The sequence below is a fragment of the Colletotrichum graminicola genome (assembly GCF_000149035.1).
Source record: "Colletotrichum graminicola M1.001 genomic scaffold supercont1.4, whole genome shotgun sequence".
NCBI lineage: Eukaryota > Fungi > Ascomycota > Sordariomycetes > Glomerellales > Glomerellaceae > Colletotrichum > Colletotrichum graminicola.
The window spans coordinates 506,338-531,254 of record NW_007361008.1 but is presented as its reverse complement, the minus strand read 5'-3'; the positions used below and the strand labels follow the sequence as shown (position 1 = coordinate 531,254).

The following is a 24,917-nucleotide window of genomic DNA, read 5'->3' as shown; positions in this document are numbered from 1 at the left end:
TGAGCTACTTGTGTCTCTTAGGAAACCCAGGCCCACGGGTCTCTTTTTCAACGTAGAGCATACATTGTTTGCAAGCTCGGTGCTGTTACGTCCGTCAGATACACGTCTAGGCACAACACATGAGAGCTCAATGTTTGGTTTTATAGCTGTAGAATTTGATAGATCCCCGCAGACCGTATGGTTGCTAGATGCGGGTTAGAAGAAAAAGAAAAAAAAAACATTCCGGTTTAAAGACGCAAGTTTGATGTGCGATTGCCAGGTTCAATGTGTCTGTCTTTCGAATGCCCGTACTATTTCTATTCTAGCTACGAGCCTCTAGGTTCCTATCCCTCTTAACGAGCCGACAGAGAAAGCCGGAGTCGATTACGAGTATCCTTGCCAGGCTTGCGTCCTGTGGTGAAATAGCTGGGGTTTTGGTTCGCGTCAGTCGATGCAAAACTCTAGAGGGTAGGACGAAATGACAAAAAATAGATTGCTTACACGGGCGCCAATACGCGGGGATTTCCCTGTTCCCGACCTCCTTGCGTACATTGACGAGGAACACGCCGACATCCCCGCGAGTCCAGTCATGGTCACGCGTCAGCGCTGCCATGGAGTAACCCTCAAGGCTTTTCATCATGTTCTCGCCGTTCCAGGTGCTACTCTCCTTCTATGTGCGGTCCCTTGGCCACGTATTAGACGACTACTTTGTCACAGCCAGAGACACGTCCGCGAATCCAGCCTCCATCATGACGTCTTTGGGCGGAGCGGTTCTGAAAGAGGGGCGTCAGAATCTGTTGGATGCCTCTTGAAGTAGGCCATATTATTTGATTAGGTTGGAATCGGGATCAAGAGTTGCATCATCAGAGGTTGGGCTCAAGTCAATCTCCTGCAATTTGATCGACCCGCCGGGCTCGAGGTTGCTACACATTGACTCAGATCAGCACCCTCCTCTTGTAATAGCAATAGTGTCTCACGACTGGTTCCTTAACAAGGACTGACGAGGTGATTTGATGGGACCAAGATTGCTCGTAGCACTTGCGTAGGACTTTTACTAGTTGCTTCGGCCGGACGAGGGGATTCGGCTGTGAATACACTGGAAAGGGAACGAGTACTTCCATGGGTCTCCGGCGTCATTGACTTCGAATCCGACATTCGGGAGGGTACTGAAATCGTGTGGTCAGTGTCAAATACGTGACAGCAGTTTCTACCGCAAGGTAGATAACGAAAGGGAGGAGAGCATATGTACTAAGCGGGAAGAATTGGGGAGAGATCAATAGCGAGGACCTGTATCATAATCCGAACTAGTCCTTATACAAGTACGTTTTGCCAGTATCGCTGCGTATCGCGTATCCTCGAATGGACGGGGCAAAGCTCACCTCAGATTGAGGATGTTCGTCTCCAAAGTCGAGAGCCCAGATACCAGTGCCGGTCTCTACATTGAGGACGCGACCAATCTTGGCCTCTTTTTTTGACACGGTGGGGCCATGCCGAACTTGTTGTTGTTGACGAGAAGCCACAGAGCATGTTCCAAGTCCAGGTGTCTTGTCAGTTCGCAATCAACGGCGGGCCCAGACCTGGACGGACGGACGATAGCTAACCTCTCCAGCTCCCTTTTGTCGTTCGAAAGGATATATGTTTCGGCATGGTTAGAACAGCTTTCGAGCATGACTTACCGAAATTTACTGCCATCTTCATACCGATGGTATGTCCTGCCGTTTTCCCGGTGATACTCAAAAATGGAGTTACAGAGGCTCGTGATCGCTATGGTCACACAAAAATTGGACGCCCCGGCGACGATCAGAAGCGTGCAACATGTCTGAAGACAGCTGCCCAGTTGTGATTGACGTCGACCTGGAAGTATATGAATCCAAGTCTACTGTGTCTTGAGCTCCCGCATGATACATCTAACCACACTTGCAGCCGGAGGTTCTAGAACCTTTGTTCGATGAGCAATCATTGGACGGTTTCGAGCAAGATGCGACAGAAGGCACCCGCCCCAGTCTAGGGCCTTCGCTTGAATCTTCAATGGCCCAGGGACAGTCGAGATCCGCACCAAGTTCAAAAACTTGGTCGGCCTTGGCCTCTTCGTTGCATGGCGGAGTAATGGCGAGTGTATAGTCTAGAGACACAAGGTACATCTCAGGCTGTGAATATGATCACCGTGTTGGAAAACAGAGACCTCTCCAGTCGGTATTCAAGATCGTGTTCGGGTAGATACCGGATTGATGAAACAAAGCTCCTAGCACGAAGCTGTGGACGAGAGGACGGTCCCAAGAATCCAGCAATGAGCTCAGGCTTTCACTCTCGACTTCCAACTGAACATCATGGCGCTGGATATCGTCAGTAGAGCGCCAATTTTAAGAATTTCGGCACATAAGTCTAACAGTGCGGAGGGAAACTTGCCTGTCTACCCAACGTGGTTTTATCGGGGTTGTCTCTGGTCTCAGTGAGCGTGGTATATCAAGACGGCGATGGCCCGGGACAATACTTTGACCCCCGTTCCTTCACTCAGTAGAATGCGGCTTTTAAATAACTTTACCGGCTCAGTTGATAAAGTGGTAGAGCAACCGGACCTGGAGCATGCGACAATGAAGTAATCGAATCCCCTCTATTTTGAACTCGGCACTCCCGCATGAGCGCTTGTCTGTTTGCAAGACGAACCAACCGACCACTAAGCATAGGGCATTTGGCTCAAGAGCAAAGTGACCGCCGGATCTGGGAGACATGGTATCGGACGTGTTTGAACATCGGCAATGGTAACCTCTTGTTCGAACTTGCACCCCCCTGCCCAGAGTCGGATTGACTTGCGCCGGCGTTGCAGGCCACGGTAGCGATTTCCATGCCCAAGGCGCCAAGGTGAGAACGACGCGACGACACAATGGCACTGTCAATCGTAACTCATTGTTCAGCGGAGGCGGAAATCTCAACTCGATCATCATGTGGCAGAGGACGGTAGCAGGGCCCAGGTGTCTGCAAGGAAAAGACGCCATCTGTGAAAACCACAACCGCTCTCTGGAGGGAAGGAAACATCGCGCCAGGAACGGCCAAGTCTCGAGTGACCAAATTCATCGTTGTTTCAAAACATACCCTCACTCTGCCTTCCATGGAGCGATGACTGCAGCTTCCTCTGCTGGGTTTCCGACGGCAGAGCAGTTGGCGCGTGCCCCGATCATGACGTGTTGTGGGCCTCGCCGGATTCAAGTCTGAGCTGCCATCTTTGGCCTGAAATTACTCTCTACTAGTACTCGACAGATACTGAGACGTACATATAACAACGGTAGAGCTTATGACCATGGATTCATGGGTGGCCTGGACTACCGAGCTCAGGAGAAATACCCCTGCGCGCGTGTGGCTGTGGAGCACCGTAGCCAGCGACGTTAGTATTGTCCTTGGTTCGACGACAAGTCCGTCTAATACTAGGCTCTATCTATAATGGACCCTAGAGAGTTAAAGAAAAAATACACTATAAATATAATATGGATACTTGTATTATATTTATATTGTAATGTATTTTTGTATTGTGCTGTATTTTTGTATTGTGCTGTATTTTTGTATTGTGCTGTATTTTTGTATTTCCTTTTTAAACTCTCTAGGTCACTAATAGTAGGCAGGAAGTCTGGATAAGGGATGTTACTTCTATGTTTACTTGCGACCGATAAAGCTGGGGGAAATCACGGAGGCAGGATCAAATGAACTGGACAATGACCCCGCGTGTAACACGATAGAAGACAAGCAGCTGTGCGCCAAAGTCCGATTGCGTATATAAACCAGACTATAGCTCTTAAATGCACCCAACTCAACAACGTCAACTCTTGGCCGTGGGGACCAATTAAACAAGCATCCGAACAGATGGATACAAGCCTCTCAAGTGTGGCCTTGAGCCGGGACACAAAGGACCCTCAGCCGTTTCCAAAATTAGCAGCCCATCGTCGATATCCTCCGTGGTGGGTATCGGGGCCGGATCGAATGGGCGGGGGAAAACAACAACAACGCTGGACCTACACGTAGTCAAGTAGTATACCGGAGAGGATGTAGTGTTGGGATGTCATCAGTGGCGTTGCGCGCCTCCGGAAGGGGGGGATCCTCTAAATGGATGCCAAAAATCCGGGTTTTTTGCACCTCACATCAGCAATGCAACCGTTAAGGGGGCCCACCCCCCACAGCGATTGGCCTGCCGATCTCGGTCGATTCTTGGACAGCTCCGGCCTCGCGAAACCAAAAGCGAATACAACCCGGCCCCATACATGATTTCATCGGGGGCAGTTCTCGGTGCAGGGCAATATTGATCTCTGGTGTGTGCCAAGACCATGTTTGCTTGTTGTTGATGTCGGTCAGGTCCTGGGGATGACGAGGGGGGTTTCCTCCTACTTAGAAGCCTTGGCTCGCTCCCCCCATCTCCTAGATTCCGCTTTGGAAGAAGTGTTTAAGCATTTTTCTCACTCTGCCAATCTTCCTACACTCGCTGCTCCGTTTTCCAACTGTTTATTCACTCGCTTACACACCATTCGCTTCGCTTCACTTGGCTTCGAAAACAACAACCGACCCCGAAATCTCGAGATGGCGAAACGTGACAGCCTTACGGTCTGGCTGCCGAAGGAGATGTACGGCTCTGTCGAGCCATTCGCCGACGACCGGTACATATGGTCCCCGATGCCTTTCGACGAGTCCTTGCCCGTCGAGCAGACGTCCTTCATCGACATGGGAAGCACGGCCGGCGGAGCGACGAACCCAGAGCCGACGAGTTACGAGCCTCTGGCCCCACCGCCCCCAGCAATGTTCGCGGGACCGGCGGACCTGGCCACTTCGGACACTGATTCCGAGAGGGATTTCTCCCTCAGGAAGATCAGCCAGAACCTCAGCCGGGGAAGGCGGCGGCGGCCCCGCGGGACGCAACCGGCCCCGCAGAAGCGCTCCGGGGCGGGAGACGGGTCCCGAAATAGCAGGGGTTTTGCGGTGCACCTGGGCCTGAACCTCGACCTCGAGGTGACGCTGAAGGCGAGAATCTTGGGCGGCCTAGAGATCAGTGCCCTGTGAGTCGCCCACCGGATCCCCTCGGCACGTGGCCGGATCGTCTTAACCATGGAGAAGCGACGAATTATGACGACGACAAATATTGACGATGTATCCGTAAATGCCTTTTTATCTTGATGAAAAATGAAAGCGACGATGGAGCACTCGATAGTGAGTGAATGGGTACCAACGGAACCGATAACAACGCCGGATGTCGAATCCAAGCTCGAGAAGTGCCGAGACATCAACCGCCAGCAATGTCTTCACAAACACCCGTAACGGAAAGAGAGGCGGCAGCATCTCCATCTCTGGACCGGGTTACTTGGCTCCCATAGGACGGCACACTATAATGGTGGATGAAACCACTGAGAGCTGTCAGACAGCATTCCGTGCTTGCCTTGGAACAGTTGGACAAGCGCAGTTGTCGAAAGACCTGTACAGAAACCGTTTCCGCAAAAAACAACGAGGCGCGTTTTTAAAGGGATCATGTTTGAGGGTGGGAAGCAAAATGTCCAGAGGAGCCAGCTCCCGGGAAACCGGGGCTAGAGAATCGTGGCCGAATCAAAATGCCTGATGCAGACGAATGTTAGACGAAGTAGCGAATTTTGATAGTGTACGACAATGGAGATGTAATGTCGATCGGTCGATGGCGCGCTTGTGAGACAGGAGACATGGACAAGTTTTGACTCACAGCAAATATCGTGGAAGGGAAACACAACAATGCAAGCAACAAGCAAGCCGACACACAAAAAAGGGGCCCGGCCATGTTCCCACATGGCATGCCGCGGCGCACGGACCATACCCCAAAGACCCGCCAGACAAATCGGTCTAGAACCGGGCCGGACTTTCAGCTGTAGTGGGGAACTACAGACGACCACCTCTGATCCCTACGTACGTCTTTCTTTCCCGCCCCACGCTAAGCCCGTTCCTGGTCCGTCCTTCCCCCCCCCCCCAATCGATGACCTGCCTCTCTTATCGAAGGAGATACCTAGAGAGATATGCTGTGAACGTGTGCGGCGTTGATTTGCAGTCCCAGGCTAGGTCGGGCAGGGGGACCTGAAAACCTCGATTAGGTAGGTTGTCAGCAGCATCAGGAACGCCTCGTCGCGGCATAGCGGAGAGGGAATCCCGCGCCAATGGCCTGGGAGGAGGGGAGGAGAGGAGGAAAGTCAGCAAATCTCTTTTCCAAAGGGTTCGCGCTGACGCCGTCGCCGCCACCGCTAACGCCGCATGGACGGAATAAATATTGCTTTAGCCTGCCTTCGTCCTTTCCCCCTTCCCGCTGTTTTTTTTTGTTCTGTTTGATGTGCTTCGCGTTGCTGATTTCAGAACTCTCTCCTTCTCCTCCTCTCCTCCCCTTCTCTCTCTCTCTCTCTCTCTCTCTCTCTCTCTCTCCCCCGCTTCCTCGCTTGCGTGACCTAGAGCCCGAAGCCGTCCGTACCATCTGCGAGAAAGGTGCCCGCCGTGTGTGAGAGAATGCGCCATACCCGCCGCCACCTCTCCTCGAATTTGTGAAGCCGCCACGGTCCGCGCTATTTCTGACAACGCCAGCTCTTTGATAAGAGCAAGAGAGACGGCCGTCCCCGTCTGCTGCGGCCCAAACATCTCACGGCATTGCTGGAGAAATAAAAAAAGATAATAAAAATAGCCGCACTTTCACACACTCAACCCCCACGCCGCCGACCGCGAATCGCAATCCCCTCCCCTCGGGTCGCAATCCCCTCCCCTCGGGTCTCAAACCCAACCCCGACCCGAAATGGCTCGCGACCGCTTCCCCGGCCTCGCTGCCCTGCTCTTCCTGGCCGTCCTCCTCGCGCCCCTCGCGGCCGCCCAGCTCCAGATCTACACGGGCTCCGACAAGTACCTGTACCAGGGCTGCTTCAACGAGACCAACGACATCGCCAACACGGCCCACGAGCGCGCCTTGTCCGGGGGCGCCTCCCGCGTCTTCCAGGGCAACATGACGGTGCCTCTGTGCCTCAGCTTCTGCAGCACCGGCGCCGACAAGGAATACACCTACGCCGGCATGGAGTACTCTCGGTGAGTTGCCCCCCCCCCCCCCCCCCCCCTTTCCACCATATCCGCATCCCGGCCCTCATAATCGCCGACGGGCGGCCACGCTCCAAGAACGAAACGACTGACCGGGAGGGGGGTTACGCGGGGGGGAATAGCGAGTGCTGGTGCGCCCAGATGATCTCGGGCCTTTCGGTCAAGTTCGACGACAGCGAGTGCAACCTGCCCTGCGACGGCAACCAGGGCATGGTCTGCGGCGGCGCCCTCAAGCTGAGCGTGTACAAGTTGAGCGCTGGCGTCCGGTCCGCCGCCGCCGCCGCGACATCCTGGGCCGCCGTGCTCGCGGCGGCGTCGGCGGCGACGTACGCCATGCTATGATGTCGTCGGTTCCTCCGTCTTCTCTCTTTCTGGCGAGCGGAATTCTGAGGGGTGGGGGTCGCGGCAAAGGATGGCATAGCGCAGAGGCTGTGCAAGATCACCCGAAAGAGCTTTATTATCATCGCTACTTTGAATATTCATGTGTCAACAAACGGCGGGGGGAGGGGGACACACCACCCTGGTATCCGGGTTACACAATTTCCCCATTGCATCATTGTCTCGTGTCACCGCGCGTATCTCGCCCAATTGAGCCCGATGCGGAAGATAAAAAAGTCAGACAAAAGATGCGAGTCTTGCCGGATACACACGTCACGTGTTATCCTGCAGAAATGGTATCGTGTCGTTATTCGTAAAAAAGTTATACAATCGATAGATCCTATAGTCTCAGAGGACCCAGGCCCCTGCCCTCGACGGCTCTCTGGACTTCCGCCTTGATATCCGTCATGGTCTTTCTCCACCCCTGCTTGCCGCGCCCCTCGCTGCCGTCCTCCTCCACCAACCAGCCGAGCCAATGCACCAGCTTCGAAGCTTTGTGCATGTCCCGCTCCTCCGAGACGACCTTGGAGAGGTATTTCTTGAACACGAGGACGTCGTCTTGGTGCGGGCCGTCGAGCCGGGTCCCGTCGTGCCACGCCTCGAGCATGTCCTTGACCTCCTGGACCGATTTCACGGCAGAGCCCATGAAGTTGACTTTGGGCGGCGGCGCCGGAAACTGCAGTTTGGTTTGTCCAACAGGCAGAGAATCGCCCAAGTCTCCGGCCTGCTGCCGCCGAGCAGGAGCGTTGAACAGGAGCCCGGACCGCTTCGCCAGCCGCTTCTTGCGATGGTCTTCGATGATTTCCTTGCGCACATCCTCCGGAAGCTCCGCGAGGAATTCCTGGTCCAGCTCCTCCGTCTCTTCCTGGGCAGGGTTCCCGGCTTCTTTGTTGGACAGAAAGTTGGTCTGCAAGCGGTTTGCTGCCGCGTCTTGTTGTCTCTCCCTGGCGTTGTTGAACAAGCTTCTGCCGCCTCTCTTTGTCGGCGTCGTGACTTTCTTTGCCTGGATGAGCCTGTCCTTGCGTGGGGACTGCGGCAGGCGGGTTTGCTGAACCTTGTTGCGACCGTACTGTGCCAGGACCTCTGCCTTCATGTCATCAGGTAGGGCATTGAAGACTTCCGGGTCTACCTGTGAGGGCACCTCGCCTAGCACGGCAGGGCTGTTGCTCCGTGACTTGACCTGTGGAGACGCCTGCCTTGGCTCTGGCTTCGACCTCTGGCCTCTCTGCAGCTTGGCCCGGATATCGCCTGGCAACTCGGCCAAAACCGAGGGGTCAACCTGCGAAGGTAGGATGAACTGAGTTCCCATGATATTCAAAGGCGTCTGCGCCTTTGCATCCCTTTCACCGGCTCGTGCCAGTGCTAAAGCAGGGTGCACTTTGCGTTTTCTCGGTGTCAAGGGATCGTCTGCGATGGGGTCCTGCGCCACATCTCCTCGGTTCTGGGTAGAAGCTCTCGGCTTCTGGGGGCTCTTTGAATCCTCGATGGGCTCCACAGCAGCCTTCTTCGCCCCGGCTGGGCCGCCAAAGTTGGGGAATACCAGGCGTCGCTGGCTGCTCTCTGGACCGGTTGCGCCAGATTTAATCGGCTCCAGTTTTGTCAGCTGGACGCCAAGACCTCGAAGGTCACCCGGTGTGAACCTGTACGACCGAAGTATTGATACGGCCTCCTTGGCGATCGTATCGGCGTCATGGGTCGCCACTCCAAACAAGATGCTCTTGCTGAACGAGTCGCATTTTCCGTGGCCCAGGTGCTTCGGGGGATCCAGGGGTGCATCCAGGGCCCGGCGCATGATTTTCATGGTGAACTGCTTTCCTTTGACTTGCTCGCTTAGCAAGCGTCGTTCCAATTCCTTGCAGAGGTTGAGAATAAACTCTTCGGCTTCTTGCTGGTTGATGAAGCGGATGCCCCAGTTCACTTCCGCCGAGACGGACTTCCGGGGCGGTTGCTCTCCGACCTCGGTCCGGTCGATGCCGCGGGCGTACTCCCAGAGCTTCTCTCCGGTTTTGGGGCCCAGTGTTGACGACAAACGCTCCTTGGTCACCTGTCGGATGTCTTTGACAAACTTGACGCCGATTTCCTCAAGCTTTCCGCTGAGACTATAAGCAACCCCGGGCAAGTCCTTCACCTCGAGTTCCCCGATGATGTCGAGAACTTGCTCCGGCTTGATCTGGAATTGTCCGGCAGGCTTTGCTCGCCGCAAAGCAACCTTGGCAAGTAGGATGTTGCTTCCGATGCCTACCGATACCGCACAACCAGTTGATTCTTTAATTCTGTTCCGAAGCTGGAGCGCAATCTGTTCGGCCTCTTCTTGCTCCCTCCACATGCTGCCTTCGTCCAGTCCAGTGCCGTTGGCGCCCGCAGTGGATATGATGATCGAGGTTATGTCCACGAGCGCCTCGTCAATGCTGACGCTCTGAACGACTCCTCCAAGCTCGAGAATCGACTCGTAGAACAACCGACTGGCTTCTTCGTAGGCAGGGAAATCATAAGGCAAGACTTTGATGTCAGGGCACAGCTCCAGCGCCCGCTTCATCCACATGCCGTTCTTGATGCCGAACTTCCGCGCAACATAGTTGCAGCTTGCGATCTCGGACGCGGTTCCGCTGCTGTGAGCGACCACGGCTGGCTTGTCCACGTATTGAGGCTTCTTCTTGAGGGACACCGCACAGAAGAAGCTGTCAAAGTCGACGTGGATGATGTACCGCCGCGACCCTGGTTTCCTCTTGATGGCCTTGGGGGATGCCCCTTTCTCCTTGGCAAGATTTTGCATTTTCGATTTCAGCTCGGCTTTCCATGTAGAAAGATGGTGTAGACGGCTTTCGGAATAGAACTGCTTCAAGAAATCAGGGTTCGCTGTTGATGACTTCCATATCTTGGGGTCTGATAGAAGGACGGCATTGTGCTCCTCAGAGGTCATCTTCTCCGGTGACTTGGTTTCTTGCTTTGGCTCCTTCTCGAGAACGGGCGGGGCGATCTTTGCCTCGAGTTCCTCAACTCTGGAATCTTTGTCTTCCTCGGGGAGGATGTCGACCACCAACTCGTCAATCTCCATGTCGTCAAACTCTTCGACGTCATCTTTTTCCTTGAGCGGCAGCGGTTTCGCAGAATGCGAAAACGATGGACTGTATGAGTGTCGCGCTTGGGGCCGAGCAAGGGGCGATTCAGCGCGCTCCGCAAACTGACCCAACGACGGTGTCGCAGGACTTCCGGCGGGTGCCTTGAATTGGCTTGTGTAAAAGCTGGCGTCCGTCTGCTCCCTATAGCCCCTTTTGGCTTGCGGTGTTGTTTGGCTAACCGTTTTGGAGTCATCGAGCTTGAAGACCTTCTGACGTGGCCCGTCATTGTTGTTCACCCGATAGTCCGACCAAGGCAACAGTCTCCCGGCCTCGATCGAATCGGTGACCCAGGCCGGCTTCACGAGCCTGTATCTGCTGTAATCGACAGATTTCTTGGGCGGAACAGAAGACGCGATAATGTGCGTCGCCATGGTTTTCGAGTCCAGGTACTGCAGGAATCCTGCGCCATGTTGAACCAGCATGCGGTGCAATCTGGTAGGTTGGTGTGAGTGGTAGGATCTCAAGCAGGTCCCTATGAAGGGCGACATACATATGAAGCGGCGGTTGCGTATAGCCCATAACGTGCGCAACAACACCCTTGAAGATTTGAGGCTTGTCGGGCGAAGCAGATCGCATCTCAGCATCCAGGTTCTGCAGCTTGATCTTCTTGCGCCTGAAATAGTCGCCAAAGCCCCCGAAAGCGCTCTGCTCATATTCTTCACCAGTCTCATCTACGAAGTCATGGTTTTCAATCCGCTTCCTCACTTGCGAGGAGTTCTTGTCGAGGCGACTGTTCATGTTGCCGCTGCTTTCGGAGCTCGGGCGTAAATGACGGCTCTCTCCAAGAGTGTAAGAGGCGGCGACGGTGTGTTCATTGGCGGTTCTGCTGACCCCTCGAATACTATCCAGTCCAAAAACCCAAGTACTTGATGGCAAACATTTTCATAGAGGCGAAAATTGTCATCGGCTGCTTCTCTTGACGTGAATCGGCATTGTTGAATGAAGTGAGTTGGCGATGGAAGACGGAGCACCGGCCGCGGTGAATGCCTGCAAGGAACCGCGTTAAGTGGTGTGGGCCAGACGCGTTTCTGCACGCCCGCCCCACCCCCCCAATGTTCCACATGACTAATCGGGCCTTCTGTAGCAACTTTGGAAACCTGCGGGTAGCTCCAGCAACGTTAACCGTCGACTTGGCCCAGGTCGTAGCTATTTCTCTACGTTGACTCTGCGAGGAACTGCGACCATGAATAACGAACAATTCCGGAAGCTTTTGGGTGCCGAATCGAGCAAATCCCTGTCTCCGAGCAATGGAACGCCCCAGAGCAACGCCAGTCCAGCCGCTTCCGGGGCGTTGGGATCGCGACAACGATCGAGCATTCCCATGACTCCGTATGTTGCACCATCGACCCGCTCACTTTGATTGCGTTGCTGATCTGTCTATTAGGCGCTCTGTTGGGATCGGAAATAGTCGAAACGAGTTTGCGCGACAGCTTGCTGCAAGGAATCAAGAGACCCAGCCGCAAAAGAAATTTCGCACATCAACACCGAAAGGATCGAGACTCGCGGAGGGCTATGTTGACCGAGCACGAGACCGAGCTGATGAGGAAGAAGACGACCGCGCCAAGCGGATAAAAGCGCTAGAGGAGGCGCTGAAGAACGAAGAAATTGACCAGGCGACATTCGAGAAGCTTTCCAGCGAAATCGCCGGAGGAGATCTTTCGAGCACGCATTTGATAAAGGGTTTGGACTTTAAGCTCCTGGAAAGGGTGCGAAAGGGCGAAGACGTCTACGGAGACAAAAAAGGTGGCGACGAAGAAGAGGAGGTTCCGCCTGAGGAGGAAGTAGACGAAGCATTCGACAAGTTGGAGGAGACAGAGGTGCAGGCCGTCGAAAAGGAAAAGGCGAAGAAGAAGGGCCAGTTCGCACCCGTGGCGCTTGCTCCCGGGAGGAAGAGAACCCGAGACCAGATTCTGGCCGAGTTGAAGGCCTCGAGAGAGGCCGCCAAGGCCCAGCAGGAAGCCGCACTGGGCAACAAGTTCAAGAAGATCGGCGCCAAGCAACAGCCCGGGACCCGTATCGAACGAGATAGCAAAGGCCGCGAAGTTATGATTATCGTCGACGAAGATGGGCACGAGAAGAGAAAGGTTCGCAAGATCCAAGCAGGCGCCGATGAGGAACAACGTAAGGAATTCGTCCCGGACAAGGACGCGAAACCGCTAGGGATGGAGGTGCCCGAGTTCTACAGAAAGAAGCAGGAGGAGGTCGAAGAAGACGACAACGACGATATCTTCGCCGATGCAGGGGACGATTACGACCCGCTCGCCGGGATGGACGACAGCTCCGACGAGGACAGCGAAGGCGAGGTCAAGGACACGACAGAGGCCAAGGACAAGACAGAGGTCAAGGACGAGCGCAGCGCCGACACAATAGCGATGCCGCCGCCACCACGGCCGGCGCAGGCCCGCAACTACTTCAAGGACGCAAAGACGGAGCTCATCTCGTCGCAGACCCTTAAAGGGCCCTCAATGTCGGACCCGGCCATCCAGGCTGCTTTCAAGAGGGCCGCACAGCTCAACGCAGCGAACAGAGACCAGGATCACGACGAGGACGTGGAAGACGACCAGGAGGCCAGGGCTCGGCGGGAGCGCCACAAGAGAATGCTGCAGAGCGCAGATCGGGACGCCGAAGATTTGGACATGGGCTTCGGCACCAGCAGGTTCGAAGACGAGGCAGACTTTGACGACGCTCCGGTCAAGCTTTCGGAATGGGGCAACGATGACGACGAAGGGGACGGCAAGGGCGGCAAAAGCAAGAGGAAGAGGGGCCCTAAGAAGAGGAAGGGCGACGCCAACAACGCGGCCGATGTGCTCAGGGTGATGGAGCAGCGGAAAGCGGCGAGCAAGTCGTAAGCTTAAGCGGGTGACGGGGGGAGAGTCACGCATGTCCGTTGCTCTCGGAGCCACCACTGTGCAACTGGCTTGCTAGTTTGCCATCATGGGAAGTCACCCGCCAGCACACTCCAGCCATTGTCTGTACAAATTGATACCCTCTACACCACCCCGCCAAGATGGCCAGCGCGATCGCATCATACACATGTACAACACGCACGCGCACGCGCACGCGCACACCATTGCCCAAGCATGTTGCCAGGGCTACAACTGCTTGCGTACTTCTTCCCTGATGACCGATCGGCTCTGTTTCGGCCTGGACACCGCTCCCATCCTCCCAATCCCTGCCATACTTTCAGGCACCACCGGTGCAGAGTAACCTTTGCGGCGGCGGTTCCTCAAAGCTTGCGCGCGGATGACGCTGAAGACGTCAGAGTCGACGATGACTCATCACTAGCCCGAACGCTCGACGGTCGACGCGCCGGCTTCCAGAACACGGAGGAGGCTCTCTGTGTATGGCCCGTGTGTGGGCGACCTGCGTTGCCTCGCTGAACCTTCCGAACCGGGGTAGGGGGGGGTAGTAGTACATTGTAGGTACGCGAGTCGGGTGGCAGCAGTGGTCAGTGGTCGGAGGGCACACCTGCCCGCCTCGTCCTTTGTGGTGGTGACCAGAAAGGGGGCCCCGCTCGACTCCCGCCCACGGCGCGTGGCACCCCCGCGTTATGGCATTCGCCCAGTAGGGTTAATCGCAGCAATGTCGGACGGAGAAGTCGACAGGATTCCCTCCCAAAGAGCTCGGCGTCGGCACCCCACCAGCAAGGCTTGTCCGATGTCAGTCGAGAGAAAACAGCGCAGACATAGTTTTTCTGTCGATGTGAAGATGCCGGCGAAGTTTCACGAATCAGTCACCAAAATTAAACTTGAATGGGGGGAAAAAATTATTTGCCTAGCACATGTTGCGTGCCCTTTTGCCTCTCGCCGCGTCTCCCGCCGTTGCCGTTGGGATGCATCTATGTTTGTATGTAGACCTGCGGCTCACCCCGCCCCATTGCCAGAATACACTACTACCTAAATCCATCATTCTACATCCCGCCCCGTGCTCGTTTGGTTTGGTCTTATCCACCGAAAGTGGGAACCCCCGGTACGACTAAAAGCGCACGGTACGCGAGTCTGCGTGGGCAGTCGGTCACCTTACCGAGGACAACTCTCTCACCCGTGCCCAATCCGCGGTATCACGATCGACCGTGATAAGCCAAATACTCGACATTCCAGACGTGTGAACTACTTGCTCGCCCGAGTCCCCATGGTCACCCTCGATCTTCCCGAGACGCCAGTGCCGGTCTGGCTGGACTGCGACCCGGGCCACGATGTGAGTTGTTATCTCCAACTCTCCGTGTGAGGGGTTGCACATCTTCATACAAACATCCCCTCCGGTATAACTCGGGAGCTGGTATGAGTCCAATGCAACTCCCGCGCAACCGCCCCGACTTTCGCGACTCTCCCGCATCCAGTGCACACATGACCCTATACTAACACGCAATCAGGACACGTTCGCCATTCTCCTGGCTGCCTACCACCCGACCATTAAGCTGCTGGGCCTCTCCACCGTGTTTGGAAACGCCCCCCTCGTGTCAGTGAGCACCTCATGCCAGATATGGGGAAACAAAAATGGCCCCCCACCCCAACGGCACAGCCTGCTGACAGACCCTCCCCCCAATGCAGGAAGACGACGAACAACGCCACCTCCATCCTGACGGCCATCGGCAAGCACAATGACGTGCCCGTCTACGTCGGCGCCGCCAAGCCCATGAGCCGCCCGCCCATGCAGGCCGCCACCGACATCCACGGCGAGTCCGGCCTGGACGGCACCGACCTGCTCCCGAAGCCCTCCCGGGATGCCAACCGCACCGTCCCCGCCGTCGACGCCATGGCCGCCGCCCTCAAGGCCCAGCCCGCCGGCGTCGCCTGGCTCGTCGCCACGGGCTCCCTCACCAACGTCGCCCTCCTCTTCCAGAAGCACCCGGAGCTCGTCGCCCACATCAAGGGGCTCAGCATCATGGGCGGCGCCATCGGCGACGGCTTCACCGACATCGTCCTCGGCGTCGTCGACGGCGTGCCGCGCATCGGCAACTGGACCCCCTGGGCCGAGTTCAACATCATCATCGACCCCGAGGCCGCCGCCAGCGTCTTCAGCAACAAGGCCCTCGCCGCCAAGACCACGCTCGTCCCGCTCGACCTGTCGCACCAGGTCCTCGCCACCCAGGAGGTGCGGGACCTGCTGCTCTACAGCAAGGACGGCGCCGCCGAGAAGACGGGCAAGGGAAAGACCACGCTGCGCCAGATGCTGGTCGAGCTGCTCATGTTTTTCGCCAAGACATACAGGTAGAGTCCCCCCCCCCGGCCGCCGCCTTTCCGTACCCTCCCGTCCTTATTAGAACATACACGACGGGGAGGTTTTTTTTTTCTTTTCTTTTTTTTAGGGGACAAAAGATGCTGACATGTGAAAACTTTCGCCAGCGACGTGTTCGGCATCACCACCGGCCCGCCGCTGCACGACCCCCTCGCCGTGGCCGCCGTCCTCACGGGCACCAAGCACGAGATCCCCTTCCACGACTACGACGCCAAGAAGGGCAACTGCGTAAAGTACCACGAGCGCTTCGAGCTGACCGTCGTCACCGAGGGCGACATCGAGGAGGCCAAGGCCGGCCGGTCGCAGCTCGGCCGCACCGTCGCGCGGCCGCTGCCGCCGGGCAGCGAGGGCGTGCGGATACCCCGCGGCATCGACATCCCCATGTTCTGGCGGGTCCTCGAGGAGTGCGCCGAGAGGGCGGACCGCGTCAACGCCGGCGAGGTGGCGGGGCTGAAGGAGAACGGGGCGCTGGAGAACTGATCGCCGCGGAGTCGGGTGCTGCTGGAACCTGCCTTTTTTTGTGGTGTGTGTGTCCTACGCGCCTACATGGTATGCTTCCCGGTATTGATAGACAAAAAATCGTACAAAAATTCCCTTTGCCAATCATTGGGGCCGTCTGAAGAGGGCGCTGGAACGTGGGCCGCGATGACGCTGTTTCAAGCGAGCGGCGTCCGCTCTTCCGAAGTTGCTATATATATAAGTTACTGACGAATTATCTCCAGACCCCGTCAGCGTGTGTGAGGCGGCGCATTCAGTCATTGGGGCGTATCGACCCAGGATAAGTTGACAGGCTGTGGCGTGACTGTTCCACGACGTCGGCAAGGACCGATTTGCGACACAGTCGTAGGGACCCCTTTTTCCGAGGCCGCGCTCATCTCTGTTTGTCATCCGTCCGCAACCGCGGGCACACGTCTGGTGTGCCCAGCATGGACTCGACAGAGACGATGAAGTATCGTGGTCATTACCCCTCATCCATAGAGCAAGAAGAGTGCACCCTAGGATGTTACAAAACCCAGCAACATAACGGTCATCATGACAGACCTCCAGTTCATGTTGTTTACTCGAATTAATGGAAAGCTTATCTGTTGCTCCCCGAGTGTTGTACATAGAGGGTTTCCCTCATAAATATCCCAGTCCCGTTTTCTACGAAGTGAAAGAAAAGAAAAGAAAAAAAGGTGTCATGCCCCAGTCTATATCCGATCTTTCTACTTTCCTATAAATCACTCACCAAAAAATCTTTTCGTCAGAGCCATCGAGTCTCTGCAACACCTTCAACATCCTCTCATACGTCCACACCGTGATGGCGCTCCCAGGCGCGGCTTTAAGGAGACTCACTGTCAAACCCCGGTACAACCCGCGGGCGCCCTCGTTGGCAAGAATGATCCGCATGGCGCGCACCGCCCCCGGATACTCGGGTATGTTCTTGTGCACGTACCGTGACCTCGTCGGTCCCTGAACCTGGATGCGCTTCCGCACCAGATCGAGGGGGAAGATGGCCGTCTTGGACATGACGCTGGCCACGACACCAGCCGTGGCGTCACCGCCGCCCCAGGGCAGATGTAGATCCCCGAGCGGCAACCGCAGACCTTCGTACAGGGCGAAGAAGATGCCCATGTACGGCACGATCTGCGCCACACCGGGTCCGAGACCGCGGAAGTAGCCGCGCGGGCCCTCGTCTCGGTAGATATCCGCCACCGCCGTTCGGAGACTCTTGTATACGCGGTCGTTGCCCTGCGCCGCGAAGCGCGTCCGCAACAGGTCGAGGGGATATGTGGTCGTCGTGGCGGCTGCGCCGGCGGCGGCTCCCGCGATGAAGGACTCGGCAGCGCTCGGGAGGCGATTGTCGAACGTAGTCTGGAGGAACTGGGCCGTCGACCGGTATGTCATGAACTGAACGGCCGAGTAGCAGACGTACATCAGCTCGGCGGGAACATTGCCCTTCCAGAGCCCTGTGATGCCCTCGTTGGCGAGGATGTGCCTGATGGTGTTCAGGGTGCCCTTGTACACGGGCCCGCCGTTGGCGGATTGGACAGATAGAGGGTCGGAGAGCGAGTGCGTCTGCAGCTGGAGGCGGATCTTGACGACATCGAGGGGGGCGATCACGAAGCTGTTTGCGCATCGCGGGGACGGTTAGCGTGAGCTACTGTGGTGGAACAGGTGGCGGGTGTCGATCTCCCTTACCGTGCAAACAGGCCGGCAGTGGCGCCGGCCGTTACAACCTGCAGGCGGGAGCCCTGGGCGCGAACAGAAAGTAAGCAACGTGACGTGCAGCAAAGCGAGGATGCGTGAGCAGGCCGGAGAGGCCGTCACGTCAGGCGTGGAGGCCCTACCTCGTCCTTGAGGCGTTCGCCGCTGGGCGACATGCACCCGGTTGTGTCCTCGCGGGACGTGGCGCAGCAGATCTAATGCGTAGGTGGGAAAGGGACGACAGAGGAGGCTCTCTTCCTGCTCTGTGTTCGGGGATGGGCGAGTGGGATTCGGGACCGGAAGTCGAGGTCTATCAAGGTCAGATGGCTGGATCGTGTCGTCTGTGTGGCTTTCCGTCCAAGCGGCGCAATGAGATGTGTCGCAGGCGAGATGTTTGCCGTGTGATACTCTTTCTTCTTTCTCCCTCTTTTGCCGCGGGGCACTGCTGGGAAGTTTAAAACAATGGGATCGAGGCTTTCAGCAGTGAGTGAGGCTGAGGGGTCTCAATTGATGGTGAGCGCGTTTGAGGACGTGGCGATGTTTCCCGAGTCACAAGGAAACCACACAATGCTGGGAGGTCTGTTCGCTAGGCAAGTTGCTTGTTGATTCTCAATGTTTCTGCGACTGTTGGTTTGCTCGCGTGCTGGTGACTTTTTTTTTTAGTCGATAAACAGATAGCTAGATAAGGCAGCTAATTACGGATAGCTATAATGAGCTCGTTCGCCCACCCCGAGCATCCAAGCAGTGCGACGCAATACTAACAATAGCGCGCTGTCAGAGAGGCTCTCACACAATTACCTAGTGGTAGGTATACGGATACTATCCGTACAGCTCGGGGGATGTTTACCGCGGAAGGGCTCCACCATGAGCGTCACTGAAGCAGGGACACCAAGACCTGGCGACTTTACCAGAGTAGCTTAGCGGGCATAGCCACGCAGGGTCTGGTCCCTTTCAACCTACAAAGAGAGACAGAGGAGACAAAGACAGAGACAGAGACAGAAGCCATGGACACGGACGGGTATAGGCAGCAGTCAGTAGGTAGGTCTGCAGATGCAAGCTCGAGCTCAATTTCGACATGACATAGGACAAAAAAGCAAAGAAGAGATGAACGGGGCTTGGCTTTCTCACGGGGTCCCTTGCGAGAATCGACTCGGGTCGACTCGACTCGCCTCCTCACTCGAGGAATGGCAATGCGTATCCCGAGCCCCAAGACCACCGTGTGTGTCTTGTGACGACTGGAAGCTTCGTGACTAGTGACGCTGTCCATGGACGCCGAAGCACGAATTGAGGAAATGAAAGGAGGTGCGGCTCGGCCAGGAGTACTATTGATAGGCCACTAGATGGCGATAGGCTCTGGAGGCAAAGACACCTAACAGAAAAAAAAAAGAAGCTGCTTAGGGAGAAAAAGTATAGCAATGCGAATCCCATGTGGCAGGCGTCGTGACAAATGTCTTGTCTCGTCTAATGGCCCGGCGACTCATGTTTCGAGGGCATAGCAAACAGCGGCCATGGACGGGAGAGCGGAAGATGAGGTGCAGGCATGGCCACCTTTGCGGGTACAGATAGCAAAGGCATATGAGACAGATAGGACGAATGGCAAGAGGACTAGGTACGCAGTAGTACCTACACTAGACTTCGGCCAGCGTGAGTCGAGTCGAGTCTGACACGTGCAAAAGGAGAGGACGCTTCATGGGTGTGGTGTGGTGTGGTGTGGTGTAATTGGCGGGCCACCATACGCTGCCACGGTTCGGTTAGTGGCCAACTTCCCTCCGCCCGAAACGACTGCCCTGGGCGGTGTCGCAGCAGTCTTTGAAGTGCCTCCGCATTGGCCAAATACTGCCTGTCTTGGCAACCCGTCCGCCCTTGCCTCCCCTCGATTGTGGGGTCAGCCCCCCCGAACTCATGGGGCCGCGACTTTGCGTAACTCGACGCGGAGACGTAGCATAGAAAGATAGAGAGACCTTCGCCCTCTCGTCTCTCATCCGACTTCTCATAATAGTCGTGGCTTTCCCGTCTCTTGTTTTATTTTTCTCCCCATCCATCCATACCCATACTCACCTTCACCAACTCCTTCACACATCCAACATCTGCCTATCTATAACCGCCTTAGTTGCCAAGGCAGAAATTTCAGACCTTGTGCTGTACAGCGAGCCCACCAGTGGCTGCATGTGATATCATCACCAGTGCCTCCTCCCCACGCCAACCCTCCCGCTACCTACGACCTAGCTGTCGCTCGCATTGGGTTACCGCTTCTAGCCTCGCCCCGTATATATTACCTCCGCCACCACCGCCATTCCTCGCGAGGAGTGGCTGCGAAGCATCTACCCCGTTGCAATCCACCAACTCAACCTAACCCACATACATCACCACAACCATGACTTCAACCTCCACAACCCCCATGCCCAACATTGGCGGCCTGCTGGCTCCGTTATTGCCTGCCTTGGTGCCCGCAAGCATCTCTACCCAGCCCGCCATCGGTGTCCTGCCCCTTCTGAGTCCCATCCTGAGACAGAGAGTCCAGCTTCTTTCGGAATCCAGCACAGAGCCCTGGCTCCGTCTGTTGGCATACCACACAGACAAGGCGGCGCGCCTGTTGGAGATCGTCCAGAGCGGCAGGCTGGAACCGCACCCCGTATCAGGAGAGGTCGAGGTAGACTGGGAGTATGACGCGAAGACGAGGTACAGGCGCCTTGACCTGGAAACCTTGCAGGCCTTTGTTGCCCTCGAGGAGCTCGAGTTGACCTTTCAGCTCATCTACTGTGTCGGAGACAAGGACGGTGGCGGCGACGGTTGGAGGATCGGCGAGGTCAGCGTTATCGACAAAGCGGCGGCGCCCTTTGGAACCTTTGGTGGCTACTCAACCATCGCCGAGGCTGAGAAGGCCTACGCCGATGAAAAGTCCAAGACGAGCGTTTCCAAGGCACCAGCCAGCGTATCACACAACCATGTTCCCGAGGCGGAAGAGGAAGAGGACGACGGATATTGGGACAGATACGATGCAACGCCCGCGCGTACCCCGGCAAACGACTCTCCCGCCACCAAGCGCTCTCCCGCACCGCATGTACATCGGCCGTCGCAGCTTGGACAGTTTCGAGCAGATTCGGCAGAGGACGCCTACTATGCACAGTATGATTCAGTACAGCCGGCGATGGACGCCCATGACCCCGATGAAGAAGTGGAAGGCTTCGACGTTGCCCCTCCCCTGGGACTGGGCACTGTCGTTAACCGAGACAACTCGGATAAGGGACTCGTCGAGACGAACGGCTCCTGGACACTGGCCGAGGCGCCGCGTTCGCCCTCGATCCGCAGCCAGCAGGACGAGGACAGAGCGGCCGTGCTTCTTCACCCGCGTCCGGCTTCGAGCGCGAGCAGCAATGGCAGCCGTCTGGTCGAGAAGCTCGAGGAGTCCGTGGGCAAGCAGGACCAGAACGAGTTCGGAGTTAAGCAGCATGTGTCGCGAAGCATCCACAACCTCTTCCTGCTGGCGCGTTCGTCCGGTATTGACAGGGAGGAATTCGAACGCTTGGTGAAGACCGAGTTGGACGTTCTCGGCATGATTGAAGAGAATGAGATCTGAAGGGGTTTTCCGAGGCCAGCCATCTCTTCCTTGTATTTATACCACTTTTCTTGGGGTTGGGCGTGTTTCTGAGGGGAATATCCGCAGAGTCAGGCTTGTTATTCTGCATAGGACCGGGGCGCATGCATGACGATTATCTAAGCCATACTTGAATGAATAGAAACCGAAACAAACCATCAAGGGTACTCGATGAAGACGTGTGTGATAAGGAGAGATCATGAGGGAACTGCGCTGAAGGGTCCCGACGGGTTTTGAGCAACCAAGAGCTCAACAATTTCATGGAACGATGGGGGAATTGGTGCTGCCGATAGCCCAGTACTCGCCTGACAAATTGGCATTTCCAATGATCCGATGGAAGCCAACCCCGCATGGATGAGATCGGCATGGGTGAAATCAGACGCATGTCTCGGATGAGGTTGAACACCCTCAGGCCGCGAGGAGGAGAATCTGCGACCGAATTAGGGCCTCCCAAGAAAAGATACCAAAGTAGTTGTACACTATATCTCTCACGAGGCCCAACTGTTGTAAACCTCGGAACACACCTCGGTCATCATCATCCAGGGAATGGGGAGGGTGTTACTGCAGTTGCTTGCCTACCCCCCTTCCAACAAAGCTTAGACCGTCCGATCTCCTCTCCATGCCCCCCCCCCCCCCCCCTCGCAGCAACCATGAACTCTGATGCGGTCGCTGATGCCTGCGACTGTACACATGAGTGGCTAGCGCGAGTCGGGTCTGCGACGGAGTTGCTCGTTGATTAACCGCCAGAGGCAAAGCAAAGCGGTATCATGTCCCTGCACGGAACGTGAGAGAGTCTCGGGAGCAGGCCGATGGGCACCGTGCGACCGACGGAAGCCAGGGCCAGGGTACTACTTTTTTCTGGCTGACCGGCCGGGCTGCATCCGTAAGCGCCTGGGCTTCCCCGGACGGGGGCCGTCGGCGGGCGGTTATGCGGCCGGGGCTGTAAGCGCCGAGGTGGGCGGTTAGAAACCGGACGGTTAGTATCATGACATTCTCATCGCCAGAAGAACGAGACTGCAGGGGTGGTACGACGAGTGGCGATATCATGTCGGTGAATCATTGTTGGTACCGTCGCCTGTTGTTGGACGTTTGCCGACCCCGTGCGTGGAGGAGGAGGCCTTGCTGAGCTGTTGGTTCCAGATATGGCATCTTTCTCATCACCTGTTGTGAAGTTGTGAGAATACCAACTCTATGGATGATTTCTTGACAAAATAAAAAGGAAAAAGGAAAGAAAAATACGCAACCTTCGTCCATTGAAGCGTCGTGTAAGCTTGTCGTTGAAACCCATTGCCAATATCCGTACCAACCAAAGACACCCCATCCAATTGGCCCACACTCCCCTCCCCAATTGGGTAGGACGTCTCTCCCTCCGCAGACAGGCCGGCGCGCCTGCAAGCCTCAATCGTAAGGCCGACACAGCCAACGCGCCAATTGGCCCGTCCCAAAAAAAAGTTCACCATCCATCGTGTGGAAGCTCCCGGCATCAGCTTTCTCTTGTTCGGCGAAGGTACCCTCACGGCGGATCACCACCACCATCTTCACCGATCCCTTCCGCACCGCACACACACACAACAACGGTCAAGATGTTTGCACGATTAAGAATACCGCGCGTCGGCGCGACCATCGCCGCCGCCGCCTCCGCCCCGGCGAGGACGACGACCATGCAGATGCAGCAGCGCTCGCTGCACTCCGTGCCCCAGCTCGCCCACGACTTCAAGCATGGCGTCCCGGGCCTGCTCTCGGCCGACGGCTACGACATGGCGTGGAACCAGTACATGACGGTCATCCTTGACAAGCTTAACGCCCTGATTGCAGGTCAGTTCATGCCCCCCCCCCCTTAGCCTTGACGACGACGGCGACAGTCGATGGGCCCGCATGACAGCACCTCGCCCCTTTGCCCGCCACGGCCGATTGCCCTTGGCCACTCAAGCTGACCGTCCCCTCCCCTTTTTCCAGGAACCGACTTCGAGCAGCGCGACGTCAAGCAGATCCTCCTGGCCACGGCCCAGGACCCCTCGCAAGCCCCCATCTTCAACCACGCCTCCATGGCGCACAACACGCACTTCTTCTTCAAGAACATCACCCCGAACCCGAAACCCATGCCCGAATCCCTCGTCTCCGAGCTCTCCCACTCCTTCTCCTCGATCGAGACGCTCCGCCGCGAGATGATCCTCACGGCCTCGGCCATGTTCGGCCCCGGCTTCGTCTGGCTGATCAAGGCCGGCCACCAGGACTACCGCGTCCTGACGACTTACCTCGCCGGCAGCCCCTACCCCGGCGCCCACTGGCGTCTGCAGGGCACCGACATGAACACCGTCGGCGCCGGCGGCTCCGCGAGTAACTACTTCCAGCGCAGCGCCGCCGCCCAGCGGCCCGGCCAGAAGCCCCCCGGCGCCCTCGACGCCATCCCGCTGCTGTGTCTCAACACCTGGGAGCACACGTGGCTGCGTGACTACGGCCTCGGCGTCGGCGGCGTCGGCGGCAAGAAGGCCTTTGCCGAGGCGTGGTGGGAGGTCATTGACTGGAATGCGGTCCACACCGCGGCGGACATCCCTACCCGGCCAAACTTCGTGCGGTAAAGGGGGGGTGTGGGAAGGTTAACCGGTTAGAAAGGGGGGAGACAGCGTCAGACGCGGTGCGGAAGAGAGATAGAGAGAGAGACGGCGGTAAAGTTGGAAGAAGCGTCACGACCGGATCTCCAAAAGGCGCCAAGGGGGGTTGGGGGATTGGGCATAGCGGGCGACGAGGGAGTCCCCCGCAAATAGGGGATGAGCGGTGGTTTTCCAAAACGCCACGAGCCCCCGTATGTGACAGTATCGGTGGTCGGTGGTGAAGAGGGGGGATCGGCCGGTTGGCGACCAAAGTGTAGGAATTACAAAAAAGCACAGGAAATGTAAGAATAGACACGCGCTGCATATATAACGGAAAGACCCGGGGGAGGGAGAGAGAGGAGGAATAAGATGTATTATGTATGCTTTGTACTACTTCAGTTCTTTCCACAACCACGGCTCGGTGCACCATCCCCCTCCCTTCACGGCACAGTCGTCTGTCTGCCTGGGAGCTACGGCGCTTCTTCGAACGTCGGGCGAGACGTCACAGGCGGCGAGGGACGGAACGTAACGAGACCCGAGATTCTGATGGCTCCCAGGCCGGCCGGGGGGGTTCCTGCCATCGGGATCTCGTACGGATGATGTGTTACCCAAAAACGGCACAAAAAACAACGATCAAAATTAAAGACGCTTGAGGATCCTCACCACGTGCTGGTTCTTGGCGAGATCCATCGCAGTACATTACAACATCATCATCTTCATCACTTTCTATGAGCAGGGGGCCAGGGTTGCATTTTCATAACATCGTCC

General features: G+C 56.6%; 8 protein-coding genes across 8 annotated transcripts; 6 read left to right on the top strand and 2 right to left on the bottom strand.

Moving 5' to 3' along the window:
- Positions 1–4,539: 4,539 nt before the first annotated feature.
- On the top strand, positions 4,540–5,016 carry GLRG_01457 (uncharacterized protein; the record flags this gene model as incomplete). The annotated part of the gene is made up of 1 exon (XM_008092142.1): positions 4,540–5,016. One exon carries the CDS (start codon positions 4,540–4,542, stop codon positions 5,014–5,016), a length of 477 nt encoding a protein of 158 aa, XP_008090333.1.
- Positions 5,017–6,748: 1,732 nt separating this feature from the next.
- Positions 6,749–7,383, top strand: GLRG_01456 (WSC domain-containing protein; the record flags this gene model as incomplete). Its single annotated transcript, XM_008092141.1, has 2 exons — positions 6,749–7,032; positions 7,164–7,383. The coding sequence occupies 2 exons, from the start codon at positions 6,749–6,751 to the stop codon at positions 7,381–7,383; spliced, it is 504 nt and encodes a 167-aa protein (XP_008090332.1).
- Positions 7,384–7,759: 376 nt separating this feature from the next.
- On the bottom strand, positions 7,760–11,276 carry GLRG_01455 (impB/mucB/samB family protein; the record flags this gene model as incomplete). The annotated part of the gene is made up of 2 exons (XM_008092140.1): positions 7,760–10,970; positions 11,029–11,276. The coding sequence occupies 2 exons, from the start codon at positions 11,274–11,276 to the stop codon at positions 7,760–7,762; spliced, it is 3,459 nt and encodes a 1,152-aa protein (XP_008090331.1).
- A 445-nt stretch (positions 11,277–11,721) lies between these two features.
- On the top strand, positions 11,722–13,387 carry GLRG_01454 (uncharacterized protein; the record flags this gene model as incomplete). The annotated part of the gene is made up of 2 exons (XM_008092139.1): positions 11,722–11,867; positions 11,923–13,387. The coding sequence occupies 2 exons, from the start codon at positions 11,722–11,724 to the stop codon at positions 13,385–13,387; spliced, it is 1,611 nt and encodes a 536-aa protein (XP_008090330.1).
- A 1,282-nt stretch (positions 13,388–14,669) lies between these two features.
- Positions 14,670–16,256, top strand: GLRG_01453 (inosine-uridine preferring nucleoside hydrolase; the record flags this gene model as incomplete). The annotated part of the gene is made up of 4 exons (XM_008092138.1): positions 14,670–14,735; positions 14,911–14,996; positions 15,089–15,748; positions 15,884–16,256. The coding sequence occupies 4 exons, from the start codon at positions 14,670–14,672 to the stop codon at positions 16,254–16,256; spliced, it is 1,185 nt and encodes a 394-aa protein (XP_008090329.1).
- A 744-nt stretch (positions 16,257–17,000) lies between these two features.
- GLRG_01452 (uncharacterized protein) lies at positions 17,001–18,139 on the bottom strand (the record flags this gene model as incomplete). Its single annotated transcript, XM_008092137.1, has 3 exons — positions 17,001–17,883; positions 17,958–18,010; positions 18,107–18,139. 3 exons carry the CDS (start codon positions 18,137–18,139, stop codon positions 17,001–17,003), a joined length of 969 nt encoding a protein of 322 aa, XP_008090328.1.
- A 2,198-nt stretch (positions 18,140–20,337) lies between these two features.
- GLRG_01451 (uncharacterized protein) lies at positions 20,338–21,540 on the top strand (the record flags this gene model as incomplete). Its single annotated transcript, XM_008092136.1, has 1 exon — positions 20,338–21,540. The coding sequence occupies one exon, from the start codon at positions 20,338–20,340 to the stop codon at positions 21,538–21,540; it is 1,203 nt and encodes a 400-aa protein (XP_008090327.1).
- Positions 21,541–23,141: 1,601 nt separating this feature from the next.
- GLRG_01450 (superoxide dismutase) lies at positions 23,142–24,137 on the top strand (the record flags this gene model as incomplete). The annotated part of the gene is made up of 2 exons (XM_008092135.1): positions 23,142–23,373; positions 23,515–24,137. The coding sequence occupies 2 exons, from the start codon at positions 23,142–23,144 to the stop codon at positions 24,135–24,137; spliced, it is 855 nt and encodes a 284-aa protein (XP_008090326.1).
- Positions 24,138–24,917: the final 780 nt, after the last annotated feature.